Source organism: Pangasianodon hypophthalmus, chromosome 15 (assembly GCF_027358585.1).
Source record: "Pangasianodon hypophthalmus isolate fPanHyp1 chromosome 15, fPanHyp1.pri, whole genome shotgun sequence".
NCBI classification, from domain to species: domain Eukaryota; kingdom Metazoa; phylum Chordata; class Actinopteri; order Siluriformes; family Pangasiidae; genus Pangasianodon; species Pangasianodon hypophthalmus.
In genome coordinates, this window is record NC_069724.1 from 17852765 (window position 1) to 17876771 (window position 24007).

A 24007-nucleotide genomic window follows, 5' to 3' on the forward strand; every position below is an offset into this window, starting at 1 on the left:
ACTACTACAACTAACCAAAGTTTATAATCCGCAAGTAGAATCATGCTTTGTAAAGGTCAGGAAGTTTTCCATCACGGGCAAGTCTTTAGGACAGAGAACTTTGTACTTTCCTGTTTTTTTTTTTTTGTCTTTTAACTTTAACTAATTAACTTCATGAGAGAGAGGCTTTTGAGGGAATGACTGCTTACAGCTTCTATAATGTGTGTGTATGTGTGTGTGTGTGTGAGAGAGAGAGAGAGGCTGGTGGGGGAACGACTGTTTATAGCTTCTATAACGTGTGTGAAAGAGAAAGGCTGGTGAGGGAACAATTGTTTATAGCTTCTATAACATGAGAGACAGAGAAAGAGGCTGGTGAGGGAATGACTGTTTATAGCTTCTATAACATGAGAGAGAGACAGTGTGAAAAATATCAACACCAGAGAGACATCTTCACCAAAAACATCACACACAAAATTCCAAATTTCTGCAATTTAATAGATGAAGAAAAACTAAGAATCATTCTGGGAGAAGGAAACACTGCAGCCTTCGCTGCAAAGTATGTATCGGAATGTGAGAGCCTGAGGGACAGCGAGACACCGAGTGTCCTGCACACACCCTGAATACACACACCCTGAATACACACACCATATTCACACTCACCTGTCAGGTTCTTGTTATTGTTGTTGTTTGCTTTATGTATATATTTTACTGTTCCTGTTTATCATGTTTGTAATGTTTAAATATGTGTATATATGTTTTTTTTTTTGTATGAATTCTGGTTTAATCTACTTGCACTATTTGCTTTGGCAGCAATGTGATTTATAACATTCATACCAATAAAGCACTGATGAACTGAACTGAACTGACAGAAAGAGCCTGGTGAGGGAACAACTATTTATAGCTTCTATAACGAGAGAGAGAGAGGCTGGTGAGGGAATGACTGTTTATAGCTTCTATAACGTGTGTGTGTGTGAGAGAAAGAGCAAGAGAAGCTGGTGAAGGAATGAGTGTTTATAGCTTCTATAATGTGTGTGTGTGTGTGTGTGTGTGTGTGTGTGTGAGAGAGAGAGAGAGAGAGAGAGAGAGAGGCTGGTGAGGGAACAACTGTTTACAGCTTCTATAATGTGAGTGAGAGAGAGAGAGGCTGGTGAGGGAACGACTGTTTATAGCTTCTATAACGTGTGTGAGAGAGAGAGAGGCTGGTGAGGGAACAACTGTTTACAGCTTCTATAATGTGAGTGAGAGAGAGAGAGGCTGGTGAGGGAACAACTGTTTACAGCTTCTATAATGTGTGTGCGTGTGTGTGTGTGTGTGTGAGAGAGAGAGAGAGAGAGAGAGAGAGATGGAGAGAGGGGGTGGCTGGTGAGGAAACGACTGTTCACAGCTTCTATAACGTGTGTGTGTGTGTGTATGTGTGTGTGTGTGTGTGTGTGTGTGTGTGAGAGAGAGAGAGAGAGAGGCTGGTTAGGAAATGACTGTTTGCAGCTTCTATAACGTGTGTGTGTGTGTGTGAGAGAGAGAGAGAGAGAGAGAGAGAGAGATGGAGAGAGGGGGTGGCTGGTGAGGAAACGACTGTTTACAGCTTCTATAACGTAAGTTATAACAGGAACTTGTCTCACAGATGTTCCACAACATTAAATGTAACTATAAACAGCTAAAAAGCACAAAGTGCCATTCATTACTAATCGGTTTGTAATTGTCATCGCTGACAGATTGCTCTGGTGTAAGAGGAATAAAACAGTTACAGCTGAAGCAGTTTGGGACATGCCATATCACACTAGCCTGTCATCCATTATTCTTCTATACCATCATCCCCTGTAGTGTTTTATTCCTTCCTTAGAGCTTGCAGTTACAGCTGTGTGAAGGATGTATAAAATACTACAGTCTATTTTAAATACATATTAACTTTCCAATTAATGCATGTGTGCCTCCAAACTCAGTTTGCTATTGAATGAATGAACATTAAATCCAAAGTATAAATGGATTGGGGAAATTGACAAATGCAAAAATGAATTTCAGTATCTTTTTACCAGTACACACAACCTAGATATACAGTTCAATGCTTTCTGTGGTAAGACCTCATGAAAACAATGGCAAAGTAATAATAGGCGGGTTTTAATATTCATCTGGTGTTTTATATATTTCAGACTATATTACAAAATATCTATTGGACTGGAATATGCAGTGCTTAATGACGACTTTGTGTACAGTTTCAACTGAGCAACATTTCTCCATTCAGTTATTTTTTTCTCTCTTTCATTTGAATAAACCCAGTTTTCATATGTCCGGTTTGTCGCCCGCTGATTGGTCGAGGTCGTTCAACTGCACGTGTCTGATTGGACATTGGTTCCTGTGCAGAATTTTTTTTTTCCCTCTCTGAGAATCTCCATGGTGAATGGCCGATTATCTTGGCGGCGCGCGGTAAACGCTGATTGGCTGAAGCCGCACAGGCGTTCCATGCTGATTCGTCGAATCTAGATGCCCGGTGTCCGGGTAAGATGGCGGCGGAAGAGCAGTGCTCGGCACCACCTCGATGGCAGTCGATATCTTTAACGCACGTAGAATATCCAGCTGGTGAGTATAAATTTTGTTTATTTGTTTTTTACTAAAGCGGTTCACATCGTCGAACAGCACTTTGTCTTTGCTGGAAAGGCTGTGTGAGGTTTTACAACTGAATGGACACGACTAAGGGATTGCTTGCCAAATAGTGATACCATAGAAAAGCGCGCATACTTCGCTCAGGCGATCTGTTTTTTCTCCACTCATATTCCGACAAATCCGACCTCCTGCTTTGTGATTGGCTAAAATTCCGTGTCTGTGCGTAATTATCGTTTGGGATACTACTGGAATTACTTGCAGTCTACGCTAACCCAACCCAGGAGGTGGGATACTGCCAGCCAATCTTATATCAGAAAGGCGGGGTTAAACGGAATACGGGTGAGAAAGAAAATAACCACCTCAGGGAGTTTAACTAGAGCTGCCGAATTGTGCATTTGATGCGCGCATGCGCGTTTAAACCCGTACTCTCCCTACTGTGTCTGGGACTCCCTTTTGCTGGCGTTAGACATTTAACTGTTCATAAAACCTGCGCTTAAACTCGCAAAACTCAAAACCATCGCCTTGTCATCTCTGTAGTCTTATTAATGATGGTTTTTTATTTACTTTCTAGCTTTCACGTTTAAGAAAAGCAATCCAGAGTGCGACCAAGCTAGCTAGCCGGCTAACTTGCCAAGTTGTTTGTTTGGTTTTTAATGTTATTAGCTTCCCTGCTACGCTAGCCGTCTTTATAAACATTGCATCACTAGCAAAGATGCTATCATGATGCATGTCATTTCAAATCAGAGCTGTAATTTAGTTTAAAAAACTAATTTTAAAAAGAGAAAAGACTTGGGTACTTGAGCGGTTTAACATTAGCTAGCTCACTAGGTGGTAGTGCTATTGTTGTCCTTATAATCATAGCAAGATTACCCATAAACCAAAACGAAGAATACAGCTTATTTTATTATTATTATTAACATTATTTTTAAATTTGGAATAATGAATGAAACTATAACCTGCAACACACTGAATTCTGTTTCAGTCGTCGTTTTTCTGACATGGTTTCCGCATTATAAATAACTTTATCTGTTCAAACTGCTATTGAACGTGTACGTCAGACTACACGGTTAGCTTCACGTTTGGCTTAATATTACATGTAGGCTATTATTTTTTAATTTTTCCACTATAATGGTCATTTTTTTTGGACACTACCTGAGGAAGGTGTGGCCAGACAGACAGGCTGCAGACTACCAGAGTAAAGTGTGTGTCAAAACAGTGGCGCAAATTGTCTTTAGCCACATATCTACCCTGAGTGCATTAGTACTGTGTAGTAGTGTAGGGTAAGGATTTATCATGCAGCCAGAAAGACCTGAGAAAGCCACCGGTGGTAGCGTACTAGTTTATTTAGCATTCTGTTTAGTAGGCTAGCATGCGGCTTCGGACTGTAGCCAGATTGCGGGATTCCCTCGCACGTGACAGCAGATAAACACTGGCGGGGAAGTGTGTGTGTGTGTGTATATATATATATATATGTGTGAGTGAGTGAGTGCGTGTGTGTGTGTGTGTATATATATGTGTGTGAGTGTGTGTGTGTGTATATATGTGAGAGTGAGTGTGTGTGTGTGTGTGTGTATATATGTGTGTATATGTGTGTGAGTGAGTGAGTGTGTGTGTATATATGTGTGAATATGTGTGTGAGTGCGTAAGTGTGTGTGTATATATATATATATATATATGTATGTATGTGTGTGAGTGAGTGAGTGTATGTGTATATATGTGTGAGTGTGTTGTGAGTGTGTGTATATATGTGTGAATGTGTGTGTATATGTGTGAGTGAGTGTGTGTGCGAGAGAGCTGATGGCGGTGGGCAGCGGATCCTGTCTTGGTCCTCTTTAGTGCGTCGGAGTGAAAACATCCAGGAGCTCTCCAAGAGGAGACTGTAGTCGTCCCAATTATTCTTCCTATTAGTTTTTTTTGGGATGGCTATATTAAGCCAGACTAAAAATCCTCCCACTGAATATCATGGGACATGAAATGAGGACACAGAGCATGAGGATTTACTCAGTGTCTTTACTAAAGCCTGCTTTTCTGTGGTCTTTACTTGTCACACTGTGAAATGATATCAATAAAATGATGATACCAGACTATCGGGTTGGTATGATATCTATGGTATCAGTGATAAACGTGTTCTATGTGTCAGATTACATGACGAAGATCTTTAATACACAGGTTCTCAGTCCTGGTCCTGGAGTACCCCCTGTCCTGTAGGTATTATTGTTGCCCCTACTCCATCCATCCATCCATCCAGCCATCTTCCATTCCGCTTATCCTAAGGTCGGGGACGCCCTGGACAGGTTGCCAACCCATCGCAGCGTGTAGTCGCACATTATAGACAATTTGGATTGGAAACTGGAGTACCTGGAGGAAAACCCCAAAGCCCTGGGTTCTCTAATCAGCTAATCAGCAGTCCTTCCTGCAGGGAAGAACAGGAAAAGCACTAAAGTCCAGGGATACTCCAGGAACTTCTTACTGTTCTTACAGTTACAGAAAAGTACTACATTTTGCATACATCATTAATCAAAAAAAAAAAAATCGGTTCAATGCGCTAAACCTTTTTTTGTGGGGAAAAAAAAAATCCTTGGATGGAAACATAGCTAGTGTGGTAGAAATATTACCTTCTAAAGACAAATATTATGTTAAACTCACAGAGACAGAGACAGTTGACTCGAGAGTAATACATTTATTCTCATCATGGTCAGGGAGAAGTGAAGAACTCCAAAGAACAAATGCAATTAAACAGTTTATCGCACAGGGCTAGTGATTTATGATTGGTTACAAGTAGACAAAGAACTTCATGCTTATTGGTTAAATAAATATAACGTTAACATGAATGATCCTACGTGACTATAAGATTAGCGGGAAAGAAAGTACATATATATAGTAAAATCCACCATGCATAGATAATGAGACTATAACTTCATTTCCCTTTGGTGCAGGTGCATTAAATCAGTCCCGACCAGGCGAGGAAGACTCCCTTAAGCCTAAAGCCTCCCTTACTCCCTTAAGCCTTACGTCAGACCTTCAAGGACATCTCCCTACATCCTTACACACAAGCAGATGTGCTAAACTTCTAGCTACCAACATAATGCGTGACTACAGAATATAATTCAGGATTAACTAATGGATAAATGATTCACAAATTAAGGATGGCATGAAATTAAATCATCCACTTTTATCATTTGCAAAGAAACCACACAGTGTAAATAGGCTTAAAGCCAGCATTACATTGCACGATTATTTTAAGCCTAATTTTGCAGGCAAACATCTCACATCATAAAAGATTCTTTGGTCATGAGTTAAGATTAGCCTTAAGCTGCCTTTACTCTATACGATATCCAGCCCGTTTTTGGTGTCGCGGGCACAATCGTAAAGGATAATCTTTGGTTGGAAGTTGAGATCTTAGAATGTGTAATGTGGCATGCTTACCAGTGGCTGAATTAATGCCGCTGCGACCAAAGACAAACGACGAATTCTGGCAGTGTCAGACAATTTTTGCTTAAAATCTCAGAGCGTGAGTGCTGCTACGACACCCGTCTAAAATCTACCAATAGGAGGACGGCATATGATGACACACAACTCACACTACAGCTACAAACATGGTAGTAAACAAAACATATGGAATTTGAAAGATGGGCGGTTTGTTGAATTGCAGCAGCAGACAGAATGTCTATATAATGTATCGTCACAGTTATATCATGTTGTTGGGGGTCACCACAGCAGATCATTGGTCGCGTCATTTCCCGTTGAAGAGCTACAAACCCTTCGCTGCGTTGCTGCGCTCCCAGCATGGCAGATCATTGTAACCGTGTTCATCGTTTAATCTGACATGAAGAATATGTGCTATCGCACAGTCTGTTAGGGAATTTTTATTGGGATCATGTCGTACAGTGTGACAAGTAATGCTGGAAAAACGGCTTTAGAACGCATAATGTGCTGTGCTCACTCTTGGCTATTTTAGTGCCAATGCAACTAAAGACAGCCGACGCTAAAGTTCTGGCAGAGTGAGAAATTGTGGATTATAATCTCAGACCAATGCAACGTCACGCAACGCCACTTGTATACATACGAGTCTCATGGGACAGCAACAAACATGGCAAAATGTACACCAAAATACTGACTTACTCACATGAATTAATATAAGAATACTTCCTACATGCATGACCCTCATATCTCAAACTCACTTTGAAGAATAACCAACCTCACTTTCTTTGCACCATCCCGGATCATGCCCATTGATTACGTGAGCAGAAGGTAGTCATTTTCTTCAATCGCATTTCTACAGTTAGAGGATCTCAAACGTGATCTGTGACATGGAGAACAGAACACATTATTACACAGTCTGCTATAGAATAAATAAAATTTTATTGGGAACATTGCTAATAAGTAATAATCTTAAAAGATTGATAATCAAACAATGTCAAACAAGCTTATGTTGGAGAGAGAAGCATCTCTATAACGAGGTTTAACAAATTGCGTGTAATCTGTATAGCCAACACTAGGACTGTTTGTATGCCTTATTGAGTTGTTTAGATTTTGATTTTATGCTAGTGTTGTTTTGAAGCAGAATGTTCAATAGGCTGTTATTTGACTAGCGTAACCTCACAGCTCTTTGTTGATACAATTCACCCTCATGGAGGAGGCCGTCCTTCAATGTCAACATCTAACGCTGCGTTTGACTTACCTCGAAAGTGAGAATTCGGAGCTCGGAATTGTCATTTTCGAGCTACAAAGTGGAGAAAAACCATGAATTCCCTATGTTTGTCTTGTTAGCAACAAGCTAGCCAGCTAACTGTGAAGAATGATGCTCAAAACTGCTCAAAACAACAAACTGTATAGTCAGGGTGTGTTGACTGATCTAATGCATTTAAAGGTAAGAGGTGCTACTTTGTTTACTTCTCATGCTGTGTGCAGCCATGTAGATTTGACGTCACTTGCTGAGCTCAGAGTTAAGGGGACCATTCTGAGTCCCCGAGTAGGAATTCCGAGTTCTCCTTGTTTGCGTGCTTTACAATAAAATGCTTTGATCTGTACGGAATATAATATATTTTATATATAATGTACTATACGTCTTTTTCAAATAAACCTGATCTTCCCTAAAGCAAAGTGTTGCTCATGGTCTTTACTGCAAAGTTGCTGGGGAATCTCCATAGCGAGATCTGTGATCTAACTATTCTAATGTTGAATTTATTTATTCTTTTTTTTTTTTAATGAACAGGTGATCTGGCAGGGCAGATCCTGGCGTATGCCAGTCTGCTGCCGATGGCGATCCTGGTTGGCTTTGTCACGCTCATTGTCTTCAAGAGAGAGCTGCACACGGTGAGTCTTCTGACCTCTGACCTCTTGGATCATGTATAACTCTGCTCTTGAGGTTCTGCTGTCTTGTAAGATTTAATTCCACACCAGGGTATTGCTCTGCGGTTGGCCTGTCATTGTGTGTCTAAGTGTTTAGCTCTTAAAAATGAACACGTTTCCGTGATCGTACCGATAATTGTTCCACTATAAGTGGACTAAACCTTTGACAGAATGCACAATCGTTTCGAATAGTAATGATTTCACTAATATGCAGACAAAGCTCTCTCTCAATTACGTAACTATAACTTTAGCAGTGAGCCACTTTTACTCTAATATTAGCATTTTAACATAAAGCATTTTGACAGGTGACATCAAATCAGGTGAATATCAAATGTGCAGATGTTACACCATTATGCATGACTTCCAGTTTAACGTAAAACAGTAAATTGGTTAGAAAATAGTTACAGGTTGTAGTTATAGCAGTGACTGTACACTGTACACTTCTCCATGAATGTGTTCAAACTATGTCTTCATACTTCTGTTTGAGCCTATAAATACTTTACAACAATTCTGAGTATTGAAAGTTACCCTCCCATTCATGATATTCATACTCAAAAATGGGAATTGAAGTAATGAATGTTGAAATTAACAGTTTGATTAATTTCAGTATGTATACTAGTCATCAAAGGTTTGAATCCGGGAGCAGACAGGCATACATTATTTTACAATCTATAGGCATGAAAATAGTACATTTTTCATTTCAACACTCAGAAACCGTTAAGGCTTCAAGCTTTTGCGCTCAACTGTATATCCAATTAAAAGTTTTCAGGTTCTTTCTGAGGTGCATTTAGAGCTATGATCCAGGTATAGGATAAAGCCCACTAGCTGAGTACTCGAGTAGGCAATGCTCTATCAGAGAACTAGAGAGCTAGAGGTGTTAGAGCAAAAATCTTAGCAGATCAGTTTAGATAGTCTTTTACACCGACTAACTGACTAAATAAAATCTTTCTCTTGCAGATCTCGTTCTTTGGCGGTTTGGTGATGAACGAAGGGCTAAACTGGTTGCTGAAGCACATCCTACAGGAGCCCCGCCCATGTGGAGGTAAGCCCCTCCCGTCAGTGTTTTTTAAAAAAAAATTTTAAGGCTTCAAGACTTTATCAGGGCCACATTCTTCATACGTGGATTACTGAATCAGATGGATTGGATCTTTGTTGTTTTGACATAATCTTGAATTTATCTGTTCTTTGAAACTGGTGTTAGACTGTTACTGTTACCCAGACAACAAGCCTGCAAGCTCAAACCTGCTCAAGAGCTGGCTTGTTCGCTAGACAAGATTAGATGTGCATTTAAAACCATTCTGTATTCCCAAATTCACACTAGTGCATACTTTCACTGGCCACTTCGAACACATGTAGACCTGCTCATTCATGCAATTATCCAATCAACCAATCATTGAGCAGCAGTGCAGTGCATAAAATCATGCTTATACAGGGCAAGAATTTCAGTTAATGTTCATATCAAACATCAGCATGGTTGTTGGTGCCAGACAGGCTGGTTTGGGTATTTCAGAAACTGCTGATCTCCTGGGATTTTCATGAACAACAGTTGCTAGAGTTTACCCAGAATGGTACGAAAACATCGATTGCGCTGCAGTTCTGTGGGCAGAAACACCTTGTTGATGAGAGAGGTCAGAGGAGGCTGAGCTGACAGGAAGACTACGGTAACTTAAATAACCACTCTTTACAACCGTGGTGAGCAGAAAAGCATCTCAGAAAGTAAAACACGTCACCATGTCAGGCTCCACTCCTATCAGCCAAGAACAGAAATCTGAGGCTATGGTGGGTACGGGGTTACTTCACCTGGACAGCTAAAGATCAGAAAAATATTGGTTGTTTTTTTCTTTTTTCTTCCCCCAATCTACAACTGCCCATGTAGCCCTCTTCTAGATTCCTGTTCCCGATTTAGTTGCGACAACGTTTGAAGAACAGGGCCCGGGAAGGAGGCGCGCCAATGCTTCACCAGTTGCAGCATGGAAAGAAGTTGAAATCAGTGTGCCAGTGTTGTAATGTTGTATACAGTGACTATGCATGTATCACATATGTCGTTATATGCTGTTGTTTCAGGAGGCCACAGCACAGTAACCACAGAGTACGGCATGCCGTCCAGCCACTCGCAGTTCATCTGGTTCTTTGTCGTTTACTTTTTCCTCTTTCTTTATTTAAGGTAGGTCATTATCAAGGTCAGTAGAATGCCTCTGAATTTAATAAGACGTAAGATAGAACAGATAGGACACAAAATAGACAAACGTATACAGTAATTTCTTACCATCATAGATGCTCTACAAAGAAGAAAATTAAAATAACAGATGCAGACAACATACTTGGTTTTATATTAGATGGCAGATAAGAATAAAATAATCCTTGCTGTAAACCATCTATAAATTTAAAAAAAAAGTAAATACTAGACCTTTTTTTTTTTTTTTTTTTTTTTTTTTTTTTTTTTTCTTCTCTTCCCTTCCCCTGACAGAATGCATCAGACAAACAATGCCAGATGTGTGGAGTTGTTATGGAGACATGTGCTGTCAATCATCCTACTGGGTGTGGCTTTGTCTGTGTCGTATAGCAGGTAAGGTTTGTGTTTGTTGTAACAGTTGTTGTAATATTGCATTATTGATCAAGGTGTTTATCATTTGTTTGTGTTTACAGAGTTTACCTTCTCTACCACACCTGGAGTCAGGTGATATATGGTGGCGTAGCTGGAATGGTGGTCGGCGTGGTCTGGTTTTTCATAACACAGGAGGTGTTGACGCCGATCTTTCCCAAGATAGCAGCCTGGTAATACACACACATTCTAATCAGCTATAAAAGCATTTAAAATCTGAACGCATTACCGAAAACTTTTATTTCACCATTTCTAAAAATCACATATGTGATATTTGAATTTGAATATATCCTGCACAGTCTGTACTGTTATTTTTAAATGTATTAATCAGAAAGCTTAGCTTATTTATTTATTTATTTTGTAAATACAAAAAAGTATATTTGATGTCTGAGTGTTTTGGGACCATGTGTCCACTATTGTAGCTATAGGAAGCATTTTTATATTGAAAGCATGATCAGTTTTACGAGGTAAGGAGCCTTATAAAATTCTGTAATTACAAGCATTAATTGATTTTTATACTATGATTTCTTGATTCTGATTGGTCAGAAGGTATTGATTAATTTTCTTTGTATTGCTGTGGCTGCAGGGCTAATCACTGGTTTATATAAATGCACTCATTCGTTATCATAATACGTTATCATTTTTAGAACTTAACACAGGGACTTGTATGGCGCTCGTTCAACAACATTGAATGGATATGAACAGATAAATTGTGCCATTCTTTAATAAATAAATAATTGTTAGTGCTGGTAAATTGCTGTGGTGTAAGAAGAATAAATACTTTTGGGGGCATGCTGCTATTGGAAAATTACCAGTGGCTAAGAAGTTAAATTGCTTGTGCCTCGCTCTCTCTTTCTAACTCTATTTCGTTCTTTCTCAGGCCCATATCAGAGTTTTTCCTAGTGAGAGATACGAGTCTCATTCCCAATATTCTGTGGTTTGAGTACACGGTCACCAGATCAGAAGCCAGGTAAATCTCACCTGTTGGTTATTCATGTAATCCATTCTTTTGTAGTTTATCATTCAGCAAGACACTTTTGCTCTATTACTTGAAAATCTATAAATTTTCTATATACATTTGTACTTAACAGTCTGCTGACTTTTGACCCCAATGTTCCTTCATGCAGAAACAGACAACGAAAGCTGGGAACAAAACTCCAGTGATCCGCACTCTCAACTGGTTCAAACTGACAAAAAGGACCACAAAAATACACACACACACACACTCTCTCACTCATACACACATACCCACAACACACACTCCTACATTCTAACACACTGGAGATCAAACGTCTGGACTGTCCGGGTTGAGGCTTTCCGTTTTCAGGCGGACCAAAAACGAGAGTTCAATGGAGAGGTCAAAGGGGCGGGGCCTGTGTAGGGGATCAACCCTCTCCTCTCGTCATCTCTTTCCGGTGCATGCTGACCGTGCAAGAGGCAAAGCTATTTAACAAGAAACGTAATATATATTTTAACCATTAACGCACGAGGGTACCTGGTTTAAAATGGGAGTGAGAGAGAGAGAAAGAAAGAAAGAAAGAAAGAGAAGATTCTTTAGTGACATATAGCTGGTTTTTGTTACAGCATGACATTTTCTTTTAGAAACTGTATAAGGGGGAACATATTTGGGTGGGGATTTGTAGCAGAAAAGGAAAGAAGTGAAGGGGAAAAGTGCTTTTTTTTTTTTCCCATCATTATTTTGGAAACAAGTTTCCATACTCTGGTAATATGTAATATCAAGTAAAATAATTTGCACTTTGTGAATCAGAATGGAAAAGGAAACATTTTATTATACTTAACACTAGTTACATCAGAGAAAATGAATTTTAATTTGCTCCTTTCTTTGTCCCTTCATAAACAGGCAACATTCCTAATCATGATTTAATAATGCTGTAATGTAATTCCCATGCAGATCACTTATTTGTCAAAATGATTGGTTCACTTTCACACTAAGAGCTCTTATTGGTCAACAGTTTTTGATGATTTGGTTGCGTTTGCATACATTTGCTTTCAGAAGCATTTCTGTTTTCTCTAGGTTAAAACATTTATAGTTGAGTTGATCATGAGCCGATGAGCTGAGGCAGGTGTATTCGAGATTCCTAGTTCTGGGATTAAGATCTACTCCGTATTTTATGCCCCATATGTTTAAAAGGTACTTTCATTGTCATCGTTGGGAGTTTCCCTCCAAAAGTAATATTAATAAAAGTTTACCTGACCATTTAGCAGCTTTGTTTCACTCCAGGAAAGCTAAACTGCATAAGGCTACAACTATAATCCTCATACATACTTGAGCAGGTACACTGTGAGAGCCTGTACAGGGACAAATTCAATGGTTTACACTTCAATATGTTCAAATGCTGTTAAATAAGCTTTTTTTTTTTTTTTACTTAGAGTACATTTTAGCTGTACAAGATAAACGATCGTTAAGAAAATAATAAGGAAACTCCACCAACTCAGAGCTTGAAGGACTTAATTAAGAGTGCATGCTAGAGTATGAATTTGAGGCTAAGGAAGCATCAAAAATTATACGACTCAAAAATGTATTTCTCCAAATGGCTAAGTAAATGATTCTATACTTGGGATAAGAAGTATGGATGGGAATATGGAACAATTTCCTAAATTATCTGTGTGTTATTGGAGTTTCTCCACTAATCATAGTTCAGAAACATTGGGACAGCAGTGACTGGGCAGTAACTAATTCCCTCCATTTTTCTGGTCTGTTGGACACTAACCCACCGATCCTAAAACATTCCACTTTATCTGGTAGCATCAAAGGAAAATCCTTCAAAACCCAAACCTCAGGTGAACCATTAGCATGTGGTGATGATGGCGATGCTGCTCTACAGCTACTATGCCTACACAGAATGTGCCCATGATGGGATGGCCATAAATGGAAGGGTCATTACAGAATAGCGCTTCAATATTTTTTTTCTTTATTTTCTTTTATTGTGTAATTCATATCAGCCTGAATAAAGTCAACTGGATATAGTAGAGTATGTCTGTTTTGCATCTGTTTGTGGAAAATGCAGTGGACTATGTTGAGAGGGTGATATTCAAAACACCATATAGGAGGTTAGTGGACTGTCAATCCAACATTAAAACATCTGATTAAATGAACCAATGCGACTTGTTGCCAGGTCACTAATTTATATAAAGTCCAAGAGGACATAGCACATTGTCCTTCTTACCTGCACGCCATTTTTGTGTTCGAGTACTGTTTTTGTACCCTCCACCATTTCCTTTACAATTTTAAGGGCTGTTCCTTTACAACTCACATACTGTTTCTTTGATGACCATCAGGTGAGGGTCAATCAATCAACATCATAAGTATCAACAATCACCAACTGTTCCTGGAGATCTACCATCCTACAGAATTCATCAATGGCCCTAATCCAACACAGCTGCTCCAAAAATCAGTCTACTTGATTAGTGGGATGGTGGCGGAACTGGATCTAAATTATGTAGGAACAGGGTACATGATCACAGGAGCAGATCTGGGTGCAGAACTCAAAAAAAGCCTTGTTGTCTGACATTTTCTTTTCAGAACAGGAAATAATGGCAGACCAAGCTGATTATACATGTATGCTGGAGCAATAAATCATATTATTTCAAAAATACATTTTATTTGCCTTTTATATATCCAGCTAGGCCTATTCTACATGTGACAAATTGTACTGTGTGCATAATGTAAATTTATGGTCGAGAGCCTCCATTACTTGGTAGCTAGGAGGTTAGAGCAGTTTGTTAAACTTTTGGCACTTAGGGACCCCTTTATGATTGCAGCACAGATTAGTATTGTGATCATAAACCAACTATATAAATATTAAGTACTTACGGGACTAGGTTCAATTCAATTTTATTTATATAGTTTTTTTAACAATGGAGATTGTCACAAAGCAGTACATAAAATCTGAATATGATTTAGATCCCTAATGAGCAAGCCAGAGGTGACAGTCGCAAGGAAAAAGTCCCTGAAAAGACATAAGGAAGAAATCCTGAGAGGAACCATACTCAAAAGGGAAGTGATCCTTTTCTGGGTGACACCTGATAGTGCAATTATTATTATCATTACTATTCCACAACCTGTAGATGATAAAGTAAAGCAGTATGAGCATCTGAGAGTCATTTTTTTAATTCATTGGAGTTTTTAGCTTTACATCTATAGTATCCAAGGGAGATCATGCATGGCCATCTTTAGGGTATCCATGTGGCACCATCTACAGCAATCTCATGGCAATCTTTAGGCTGTCCTTGTGGGGCCATCCTCAACAGCAGAAGATGAAGGAAGCTCCTAGCAGAAGTAGAGCATCAGGATGGGCCAGGCAGGTCTGGAGAGCAGAAGGAGTCAGGGTAACAACCCTGATCAAAGTCCAGTAGTAGGCCATTTACCACTTTAACCAACGCTGTCTCAGTACTGCAATGAGGCCTAAACCCTGACTGATAGATTTTATGAATGTTATTCCTATGCAGGTATGAGCCTAACCACTGAGCTACAACCTTTTCTAGGCTCTTGGAGATTTGATATTGGCCTATAGTTAGACAGCGGACAGGGGTCGAGATTTGATTTGTTTTTTAATTGGAAGGTTTGATAACTGCTAGTTTATTTTTAAGAGTGGTTTGATTACTTCTGGTAGTATCTGTTTGAGGAAATGTGTAGGTAAGTGATATACTACACAAGTATAGTGATTTTGGTCTGTTAGATAAGTAAATAAAATTGCTTTACTGATGTGGTTATATAGTTATCTGCATAGTTAGTTATCAAACTGACTAAGTTTATATTCTGATTTTTAGTCTAATATTTAAAATTTTATCATTGAAAAAGTCATAAAGTCATTTCGACTACATCCTGTTAGTATTTGTGCTTCTATGGTGGTCTAGGATTATTTTTATCTTCTATTAAGATTGAGAGATATGCTGATTTATCAGCATTAAGAGTGTTTTTTATTTATTTATTTATTTTTAGCTAAGAAGGCTCTGCTTCCATGTAATTTGGAGTACTACCAATTTAGTTTGACACCATTTACTTTCTAACTTTTGAGTGGTCTGTGTTAAGGTGCATATGTAATTGTTACACCAGGGTGCAAGTTTTTTTTTTTTTTTCAGGAATTGTCGTAGCATTGCAGTGCAGAAGATTTATACAACATGCTGTCTCATAAAGGTAGACCGCGTCATGAAGGACCAGTCACCCTACACACATCCTTCCTCTATCCTTCCTCCATCCTCCACTCTTTTTGTCCACATAATAAAAATCTTGAAACAAAGATTAGGCTCATAATAAATCTGTCCTGAGGTGGTCCATGGATTTTTTTTGTTTTTTTAAACTGTTAAAGGGGCCCCTGGGTACAAGAAGTTTGAGAACCTCTGATATTGGAAAATAATGAATGACAGGGTAGTGTGATGTGGCTCGATGCAAAAGCGAAGTGGATTATTTTCCAATAATAGCACATCCCAAAGTGTTTTGTTCATACTGTATATCACAGTGATTTACCAACTATTACATTTTTAATGTACTAATGAACATGTTGTACTTTTTATCCATTTATAGTCATGTTGCGAAACTTCTGCAAGACAGGTTATTTCCTGTTATAACTTATGTTATAGCATCTATAAACCTGTCATTCCCTCACCAGCCTTTTTTTCTCTCTTGAACTTCATAAGATCCACAAAGCACAAATGTCTTGAAGACTTTCCAGTGGCAGGAAAGTTACTGTTACAAAGCACTGACACTGGAGACTCCTTCTTTATAATGTTATATAAAGCTTCACCATACCAAGAATTATACTTTCTTCTTCTTTTTTTTAAATTCACATTATTATTAGCTTCAGAATTTTTTGGAGCAGCAACCATACAGCTCAGTGTGCACACTACTGCTGTTATAGAAAAGTAATCAACACCTTCTGACCAATCAGAACGGAGCATTCAGCAGCGCCGAGGCATAAACCAGATTACAATAAGACCTCTGCTAATGTAACGAAAATCATTTCTTAGGAGGTTAGTAACGCCTGCAAGGTTCGTTGCCACTCAGTAGAATGAGGTGTTAATGAACATTTCAGCTGATCAGTGTTGGGCTCGCGCTGATTGGTGTGTTATAAACGGAAGCAGCAGCCACTTCCTCTGGCACAGCGGGAACGTGGAAGGGACGCGGTGACGTCACGAGTGGGCTGAACGGAGTCGGCTAGTTTGCATTATGTGAACCAAAACACACAGCTAGCTAGCTATTTCTTAACGTTTATTTCTTTTGGATAAGCAGCATTACTAATGCGAAAAAAAGTATGAAATGATTGTAGCCTGAAAGCTGGTAAGAAAACTTTTTTTTTGGTGTTTAAGGGTTTGTTTGTTTGGCTGTGCGTTTATATCAACATGCCATGCTAACTCTTGAGAGAAGCCCTCGTGCCTACAAGACTTCATAGCTAGCTAGCTATATTACTAAGAAAGATAGAAAGAAAGTTCTTTTTCTAACCTAGTATACTAAGACCGAACTTTGAATTGAGTTTTGCAGCTTGAAGTAAGTAAGGGTACAAGGTCTGAGTACAGTCCTAGTTTCGTTTCGTTTCGTGTGTGTGTGTGCGCGCGCGTGCGCGCGGGCGCGCGACCATAAAACTAGAGATTTTGCTCGAATAAACAAATGTTAGCGTCTTTAACTAACCACAGTCTTGAATCTTCGCTATTCAGAAACAGACAGTATATTTAGCTAACAGACTAAAATAATGGAAGCGTTATTTACATTCAGATTTGGCAGACGCGACTTACAGAAGTGCAGTTACAGTCCTCGTGCTAGTACACTAGGTCAGGCAGGGAGAATAGCATCGAGCTAAGATCCTGTTACAGGAAGTTGTGTAGAGCATGAAAAGAAAAGTCGAGTGCTGAGGAAAAGTGTTACTCGCTTTTGTCTTCACTGGACCTAATACACACAGATCAGCCATAACATTAAAACAACCTGCCTAATATTGTGTAGGTCCCACTTGTGCCACCAAAACAGCTCTGAACTGTAGAGGCATGGACTCCACAAGACCTCTGAAGGTGTGCTGTGGTATCTGGCACCAAGATGTTAGCAGCAGATCCTTTAAGTCCTGTAAGTTGTGAGGTGGGGCCTCCACGGATCGGACTTATTTGTCCAGCACTTCCCACAGACAAGATTGAGATCTGGGGAATTTGGAGGCCATGTCAACATCTTTGACCTCTTTGTCATGTTCCTCAAACCATTCCTTAACAATCTTTGCAGTGTTTTGCAGACCACATTATCCTGCTGAAAGAGACCCTGCCATTAGGGAATACTGTTGCCTTGAACGGGGATACTTGGTCTGCAACAATGTTTAGGTAGGTGGTAGGTGTCAAAGTAACATCCACATGAATGCCAGGACACAAAGTTTCCCAGCATCAGTGAGCCTTGGGCATCCGTGACCTTGTTGCTGGTTCACTGGTTGTCCTTTCTTAGACTACCTTTGGTAGGTACCAACCCCTGCATACCGGGAACGCTGCACAAGACCTGCTGTTTTGGAGATGCTCTGACCCAGTTGTCTAGCCATCACAATTTGGCCCTTGTCAAAGTAGCTCAGATCCTTACGCTTGCCCATTTTTCCTGCTTCCCACACATCAACTTCAAGAACTGACTGTTCACTTGCTGCCTAATATATCCCACTGCTTGACAGTTGCCATTGTAACAAGCTAATCAATGTTATTCAGGTCACCTGTCAGTGGTCTTAATGTTATGGCTGATCAGTGTAAACTGAGGGTGCAAAATACACTTACTGGCAACATTATTAGGAACACGTGTACACCTGTTCATTCGGCCAATCATGTGGCAGCAGCAAAATGCATAAAAATGCAGATGTAGGTCAAGAGCTTCAATTAATGCTCATATTCAGGCTCACTGAAGCTGGACAGATTTGGTGAGTGTGTGCATAGTGTAGTCCTTTCTTGGCCGATAGGCGTGGAACCCTATACGGTTTTCTGCTGTTGTAGCCTGTTTGACATTATGTTTTCTGAGATGCTTTTCTACTCATCATGTTTGTAAAGAGTGGTTAGGAGTTACTGTAGCCTTCCTGGCCATTCTCCTCTGACCTGACCTCTAACAACGCATTTGTTGTGGGCTACAGAATTGCTGCTCACTGGATGTTGTCTGTTTTTCACACCATTCTGTGTAAGCTTGAAAGGCTTTTGTACGTGAACCACAGCAGACCAGCGGACTAACCCATCCGGCACCAACAGCAGTGCCACTATAAAAATTTCCTTTATAATTTCATTTTCATTATCCTCTTTCAGAAAATTAACGTGACGCGTACATGTGGTGCATGAGCAATATAAATAGTAAGGCGGACGAAACAAACTAGAGCTGTCTCAAATTGGACAGTTATTTACATATTTTTAAATCACTACCTGCAATGCTTAATGTTCATTCATTTTTTGAAGCAATGAGCTTCATTTCTGTGCAAAGTGTACTGGATGGTCAGATTATTCAAAACAGGAGTTATTGTATGCCATCAAATTTGTACTTCATCAAATTTAGTTGGACATGGTGATTAGAAATAAAGTCAATGTATGCAAAGCCACTTTTAGTGCTTTGGCTTTAGAGGGAGTGTTTATTAAAGTGACAATGGTTTCTGCTGTTTAAATTCGTATCAAATGAAAACAAAAATGTGAGCCAGGTAACACAGTGATGGAATCGTGATTACGAACAAGCAGACTGTTTGAGCTGGAGCTTTTCAGGTGAACTTTGGGAGCTGACTTGCTTATCCGATGAGCTGGGAATTTTTTAAATTAAAAAAAATTTTTTTTTTTTAATTATACACACATTTTTCTTATGCTGTTAATCATACACAGTGCAGTCGTGAGCGAAGAGCATCCTTAACACCAGAGTTATTTGGACACTACAACTCGACTACCATGTTGTAGTCAGAATGGCGAGATGTAACGGACGAGCCGACTTCACTAGTCTTTAATATTTGTAGTGTATGTAGTAGGTGAACACTTAAATACAGGAATATACACTAATATATCGCAAAAATACAGGAATCTACATTTTGCTCTCCTGAAGGCTACGCACGTTAGACACAGCCAGCACAGTCATATTAATGTATTTGTGAATGTTGCTCACTTTTACATTTATTGAAAGTAATGAAAAGTATAATGTAGATATGAGAAGATACACTAAAACCAGCATATGAGACAGATCCTGATACAGGCTTCATCAGATGATGACGAAGAGACAATACTAATTTTAAATTTTAATACATTTATTTTTTAATGATTACAAATCAAACCACTGTAATGTCAATACAGGGGTGTCGAACTTGATTCTGAGTGTTTTTTTTTTTTTTTTTTAAAATAAACATATTCTATTTATCATCACAAGTTACCTATAGGCCTTGAAGTTAGAATAGGATGTATTTAGAAAAAAGAAAGGCAGAAACTAAAGTATATGCACACTTGGGTAATAACATTTATTATTATGCTGATTTACATATATTTAATTTATGTATTCATTTTGTTTAATAATTTTTTTTTTTTTTTTTTTTTTTTTTTTTTTTGGATACCAGCTGTTGTGAAACAGAATTAGCCAGTTGGACTGATGCCTTTTTTTTTTTTTTTTTTTCTTTTTCTTTTTGAAAGTTATTTACCAGATAGCTACACTATAAGCACAGAGATATGGAGGTGCGAGCCAGTGAAGTAGCCTGCTGGAGTTCACTGCAAGACAAAAGTAGATCAGGATTTATAATAGGTGTCATTTCCCCTATCATTAGCATGTTATTTTAATTATTTTCAGTGGCACAGTTATAAGTGTATTTCATGATAACATTATTAATATGGAAAGATGAATAAATAAAGATTTTTCGGTAGTCGATTGTTCCTTAAATGATTAAAATAACCATTTAGTGTCATCACAGCTCCTACTGCTCTCTGACATCCACCTGAAACACACAAGTGCATCACACTTACCAATTTAACTGTACAGATTTGTGATTTTTATTTTGTATATTTCCTCATCCCTCAGAAATTAAATGCCACTGCCAGCACCACACACAATGTGTGTGGGTTGATTTGCATCAAGCGCAGCACACAGGCGTTAACCTGAACTGCAGACCACAGTCACGCCAGAGTGCACACACACACACTGTGTTTTACCTTCCTTCTTTCTGATTACCTTAACTTTACGGACTATTAAGTAAGCATGCTTTGAGGAAGTTAGGTTCCTACTCACAAACGCGATGCTCTGTGTGCTTCTATGGCTGGTGCTGCTACGTTTTGTGTGTACAAAGCAGTAGAGCTCATAATGAAAATTAATAATGTATATAAGAAATATCACAGTACACGATATGAGCAGCAGATTCACCTTACCAGTATTTTGTATCATGATATTCAAGACAACAACATTTCTCATACCTAGTATATATTGTTATTGTGAGTTGCATGATACATGCAGATTTCATTTGACATCTTTTGTGATAGGTGAAGACCAGCACCACTGGCTGGATTTGGAAGGGAGGGAAGGGGGAAAAAAAAAAAAAAAAACAGGGGGGGGCGGGGCAGATGGGCTGTTTGGGAGTGAAGACCGCTCCGATCTGTGAGCAGATTTGTGCTCCAATCTGTGGTCATTTTTCCTGTTAACCCCTGGTCACAGGATACTACATGCAGCTATATACTGATCGCAGCTCGCAATCTGCATAAAAACCTAGCAGAATTCGAGAGTAGTGAGAGGAGCCGCTTGCAGTCAGGGGAAGAGAAGGACTGCCGTCAAGAGAGTTTCTTCCCATAGGGTGCTGCCACCTGCTGCAAGCATGAGTCAGTGTAGATATTGTGAAATCAACTAATACACAAACTAGTAAAAGAATGTTTTTCATTCATTCATATCTTTTGAATGCAGATTGATTTCAAAATGCAGGGAAGGTGAATCAAAGATGTCTGCATTTAAATGAACCATCATTTTTCTCTACGTAAATAGGTTAAGTCAGTTTTGGGACCAGAGATGGATGCACATAAACTGGAATTTTTATATTAACCAAATACTTAACATTGTAATAGGTAATGTGCTGTTTTTAATACTGTGTCTATATGAAGGGCTCGCTATTGATTCACATTTAATGAATTCTCATTTAATTTGAGGATTTTTTTTTTTATCTAATTATATTTTGCATGCGTGCACGACAGGAGATTGCCATACATGATTGCACATGGGAGAAAAGCTAAAACTATTTATTAATGATAATGCAAGGTTGGGATAAGCTAACAATGATTAAGCTGTTGTCATGTTGAAATGTGTGAAAATAATCATTCCACATTTTTAATTGTGCATATTAGGCTTGTGCGATATTGAGTTTTCCCTGATCTCAATTTTCCCTTTTAAAATATCGTGATAAATGTTTAATCATCCAGAACAGTTAACCTCAAAAGGATAGGAAAAGCATTTATGCCATTTTCTATTTTAAAGAGAATGGACATAAATAGGGCATAAAATTATCATCTGAATGGTGGTATTCCATTGGAATCACTGGTGTGGCTACCAGTGAAGAGAAACTGTGTTTAAAGTTTATTAAGCCTGCAGGTTTTTGTTTTCCCAGATTTTTAAGGGAAGAACAAGACTCAAAAGGGAACCAATCCTCTTCTGGTTGACGCAGAATAATGGGATTATAAATCATTACAGTATACAGTAGAGGTGTGCATCAGGAATGGAAGTTGCAGGAGGGGCCGGTTCTTGCATTCCCATGGGTAGTCAAAGGCATTTCAGGCAGCAGGTTGCTTGCACTGTGCTGCACGATGCATTTACCTTGTACATTCATTCAACTGCAGTTAATGCTGTATCATCCTTTGGTACATTTTGGATATATCGCTATAAAATATCTCAGGCAGGTACAAACAAAAATAACTGTGCAAGTAGGCTGGAATTTTTTATTTTTTTTAAACAGTTACGCACACTCCTTTAGTGTACAGTTGTAGAAGAGTAAAGCTTTGTACTGAATGGATGTTCCTTATAAGTATATTGCGGATAGGAATCCTTGGATAAGCACAAGACAGTCTTTTCAAAAGGCCAGTGTAGTAATTCAATGCAAAAAGTGCACTGAGAGAACCAAGATTTACAGTGATAGATGATCTTAAATCTGTAGCTAAGACAGTTGATCATCTTCCCACCCTTCTATTCTATTCAGAATAACCGAATATGACTTCTCCATTGTTTCAACAAGTTTCCTCTGTCCTTGAATGTTTTTGTGGCTGTTACAGATGCTCATTTTATGCCTGGCACCTGGTGTTTTTCCTCTCAGGGCTCAGCATGTAGTTACTCTGTGCAGTGGTCCCATTCTTTCACCATAACAGTGAGTAGCCAGCTATAAAGCAATGTCATGTCTGCAGTGTGGAATTACTTCTTTTTTTTTTTTTTTTTTTTTTTTTTTTCCCAAGCTGTGATTTTATCTGATGGCTGTTTAATTCTTCCAGTAGAGTGTGTAATTTTAGATGGCCATCTTAATTGAAGTGCTTTTGTAAAAAAATCTCTTATTGTTCCTCTTTTGGGTGCTTCCGTTAGGGGTCGCCGCAGCAGATCATTGGTCTGCGTATTTGATTTGGCACAGTTTTTACACTGGATGCCCTTCCTGATGCAGCTGTCCCCAGTTTTTATCCGGGCTTGGGACCGGCACTGAGAGCGCGCTGTTGCGCACAGGTTCGTTTCCTGGCCGGGAATCGAACCCGGGCCGCAGCAGTGAGAGAGCTGTAGCCTAACCACTAGACCAGGAAAAGTTGTCAGTAGTTGTCCAGAGATGAACCAGTTGCTTGTGAATGTGACGAGCATCCAGATGCACAAAGCATAATGGCAATATATCCACGATCCCACTGTCTGTGATCATTGGTTGGCTCAGTTGTTAAGGTACTGTGCTTCTGATAGGAAGGTTGTGAGTTCAAATCTCAGCACTGCTACCACATTGCAAGGCTGGTAACCCTCAACTGCACCCTGTCTCAATTATAGAGAGCTTTGGATAAAAGCATCAGCCAAATGAGTAAATGTGATCCTTTTGGTGTCAGTTTTTTAGACTCTTTCATGCTTTGTGAATAAATGTGAATAAACTGACATCAGGAAGTTTACCATGTAAAATGCTAGCTACAGTCAGATTGTTCATGTGAGTCTTTGTCATTATGTAGCCTATCTAATAAATGATCACTGAATATGTGAGCATTTTATGTGGCCCATGTTTGAACACCCAGTGTAACTGTTGATATTTGGAATGGATAGGCGTAGTCATTAAAATGTGTATTTAGCATCTACCTGATTTATTTCTGAGGCCAGATAACCATTATCGGAACCAAAACACTAGCTACGTTTACATGGACACTAATAATCCGATCGTAATTGGACTAGATGAACAATCAGATCTAAAAAGTCACATGTAAACACGTCAATCGGAATGAATTGGCCAAAACCGATTAAAATTTCATTCGGATCGTAAGGGGTGGTTTAAACCTTTTCTAATCCGATGGAGAGGACATGTAAAC

The 24007-nt window shown here is 39.0% G+C and overlaps 2 protein-coding genes and 1 long non-coding RNA gene across 3 annotated transcripts in view; 2 read left to right on the top strand and 1 right to left on the bottom strand.

Moving 5' to 3' along the window:
• The first annotated feature begins 2317 nt into the window (after positions 1–2317).
• On the top strand, positions 2318–13522 carry dolpp1 (dolichyldiphosphatase 1). The gene is made up of 8 exons (XM_026928637.3): positions 2318–2553; positions 7793–7893; positions 8887–8971; positions 9994–10093; positions 10397–10495; positions 10576–10704; positions 11412–11501; positions 11659–13522. The coding sequence occupies exons 1-8, from the start codon at positions 2478–2480 to the stop codon at positions 11693–11695; spliced, it is 717 nt and encodes a 238-aa protein (XP_026784438.1). The 5' UTR covers positions 2318–2477; the 3' UTR covers positions 11696–13522.
• An 848-nt stretch (positions 13523–14370) lies between these two features.
• LOC128320481 (uncharacterized) lies at positions 14371–18190 on the bottom strand. Its single transcript, XR_008304004.1, has 2 exons — positions 17282–18190; positions 14371–14859 (listed from the first exon to the last, which is right to left on the bottom strand). It is a non-coding gene; the product is annotated as an uncharacterized LOC128320481 (long non-coding RNA).
• The window catches only part of setx (senataxin), a 33670-nt gene continuing 26299 nt past the window's right edge, over positions 16637–24007 (top strand). The window contains exon 1 of the mRNA XM_026928809.3: positions 16637–16829. The gene's annotated coding sequence lies outside the window, so the exon portion shown is untranslated. The remainder of the gene's footprint in view (positions 16830–24007) is intronic.

What these genes read in the sequence shown, in the direction of transcription:
- dolpp1 (XM_026928637.3), top strand. Translation starts at nt 2,478, where the DNA reads ATGGCGGCGGAAGAGCAGTGCTCGGCACCACCTCGATGGCAGTCGATA. An exon ending in TTTCCCAAGATAGCAGCCTG is followed by an intron (nt 10,705 to 11,411) that starts GTAATACACACA and finishes GTTCTTTCTCAG; the next exon opens with GCCCATATCAGAGTTTTTCC. An exon ending in GTCACCAGATCAGAAGCCAG is followed by an intron (nt 11,502 to 11,658) that starts GTAAATCTCACC and finishes TCCTTCATGCAG; the next exon opens with AAACAGACAACGAAAGCTGG.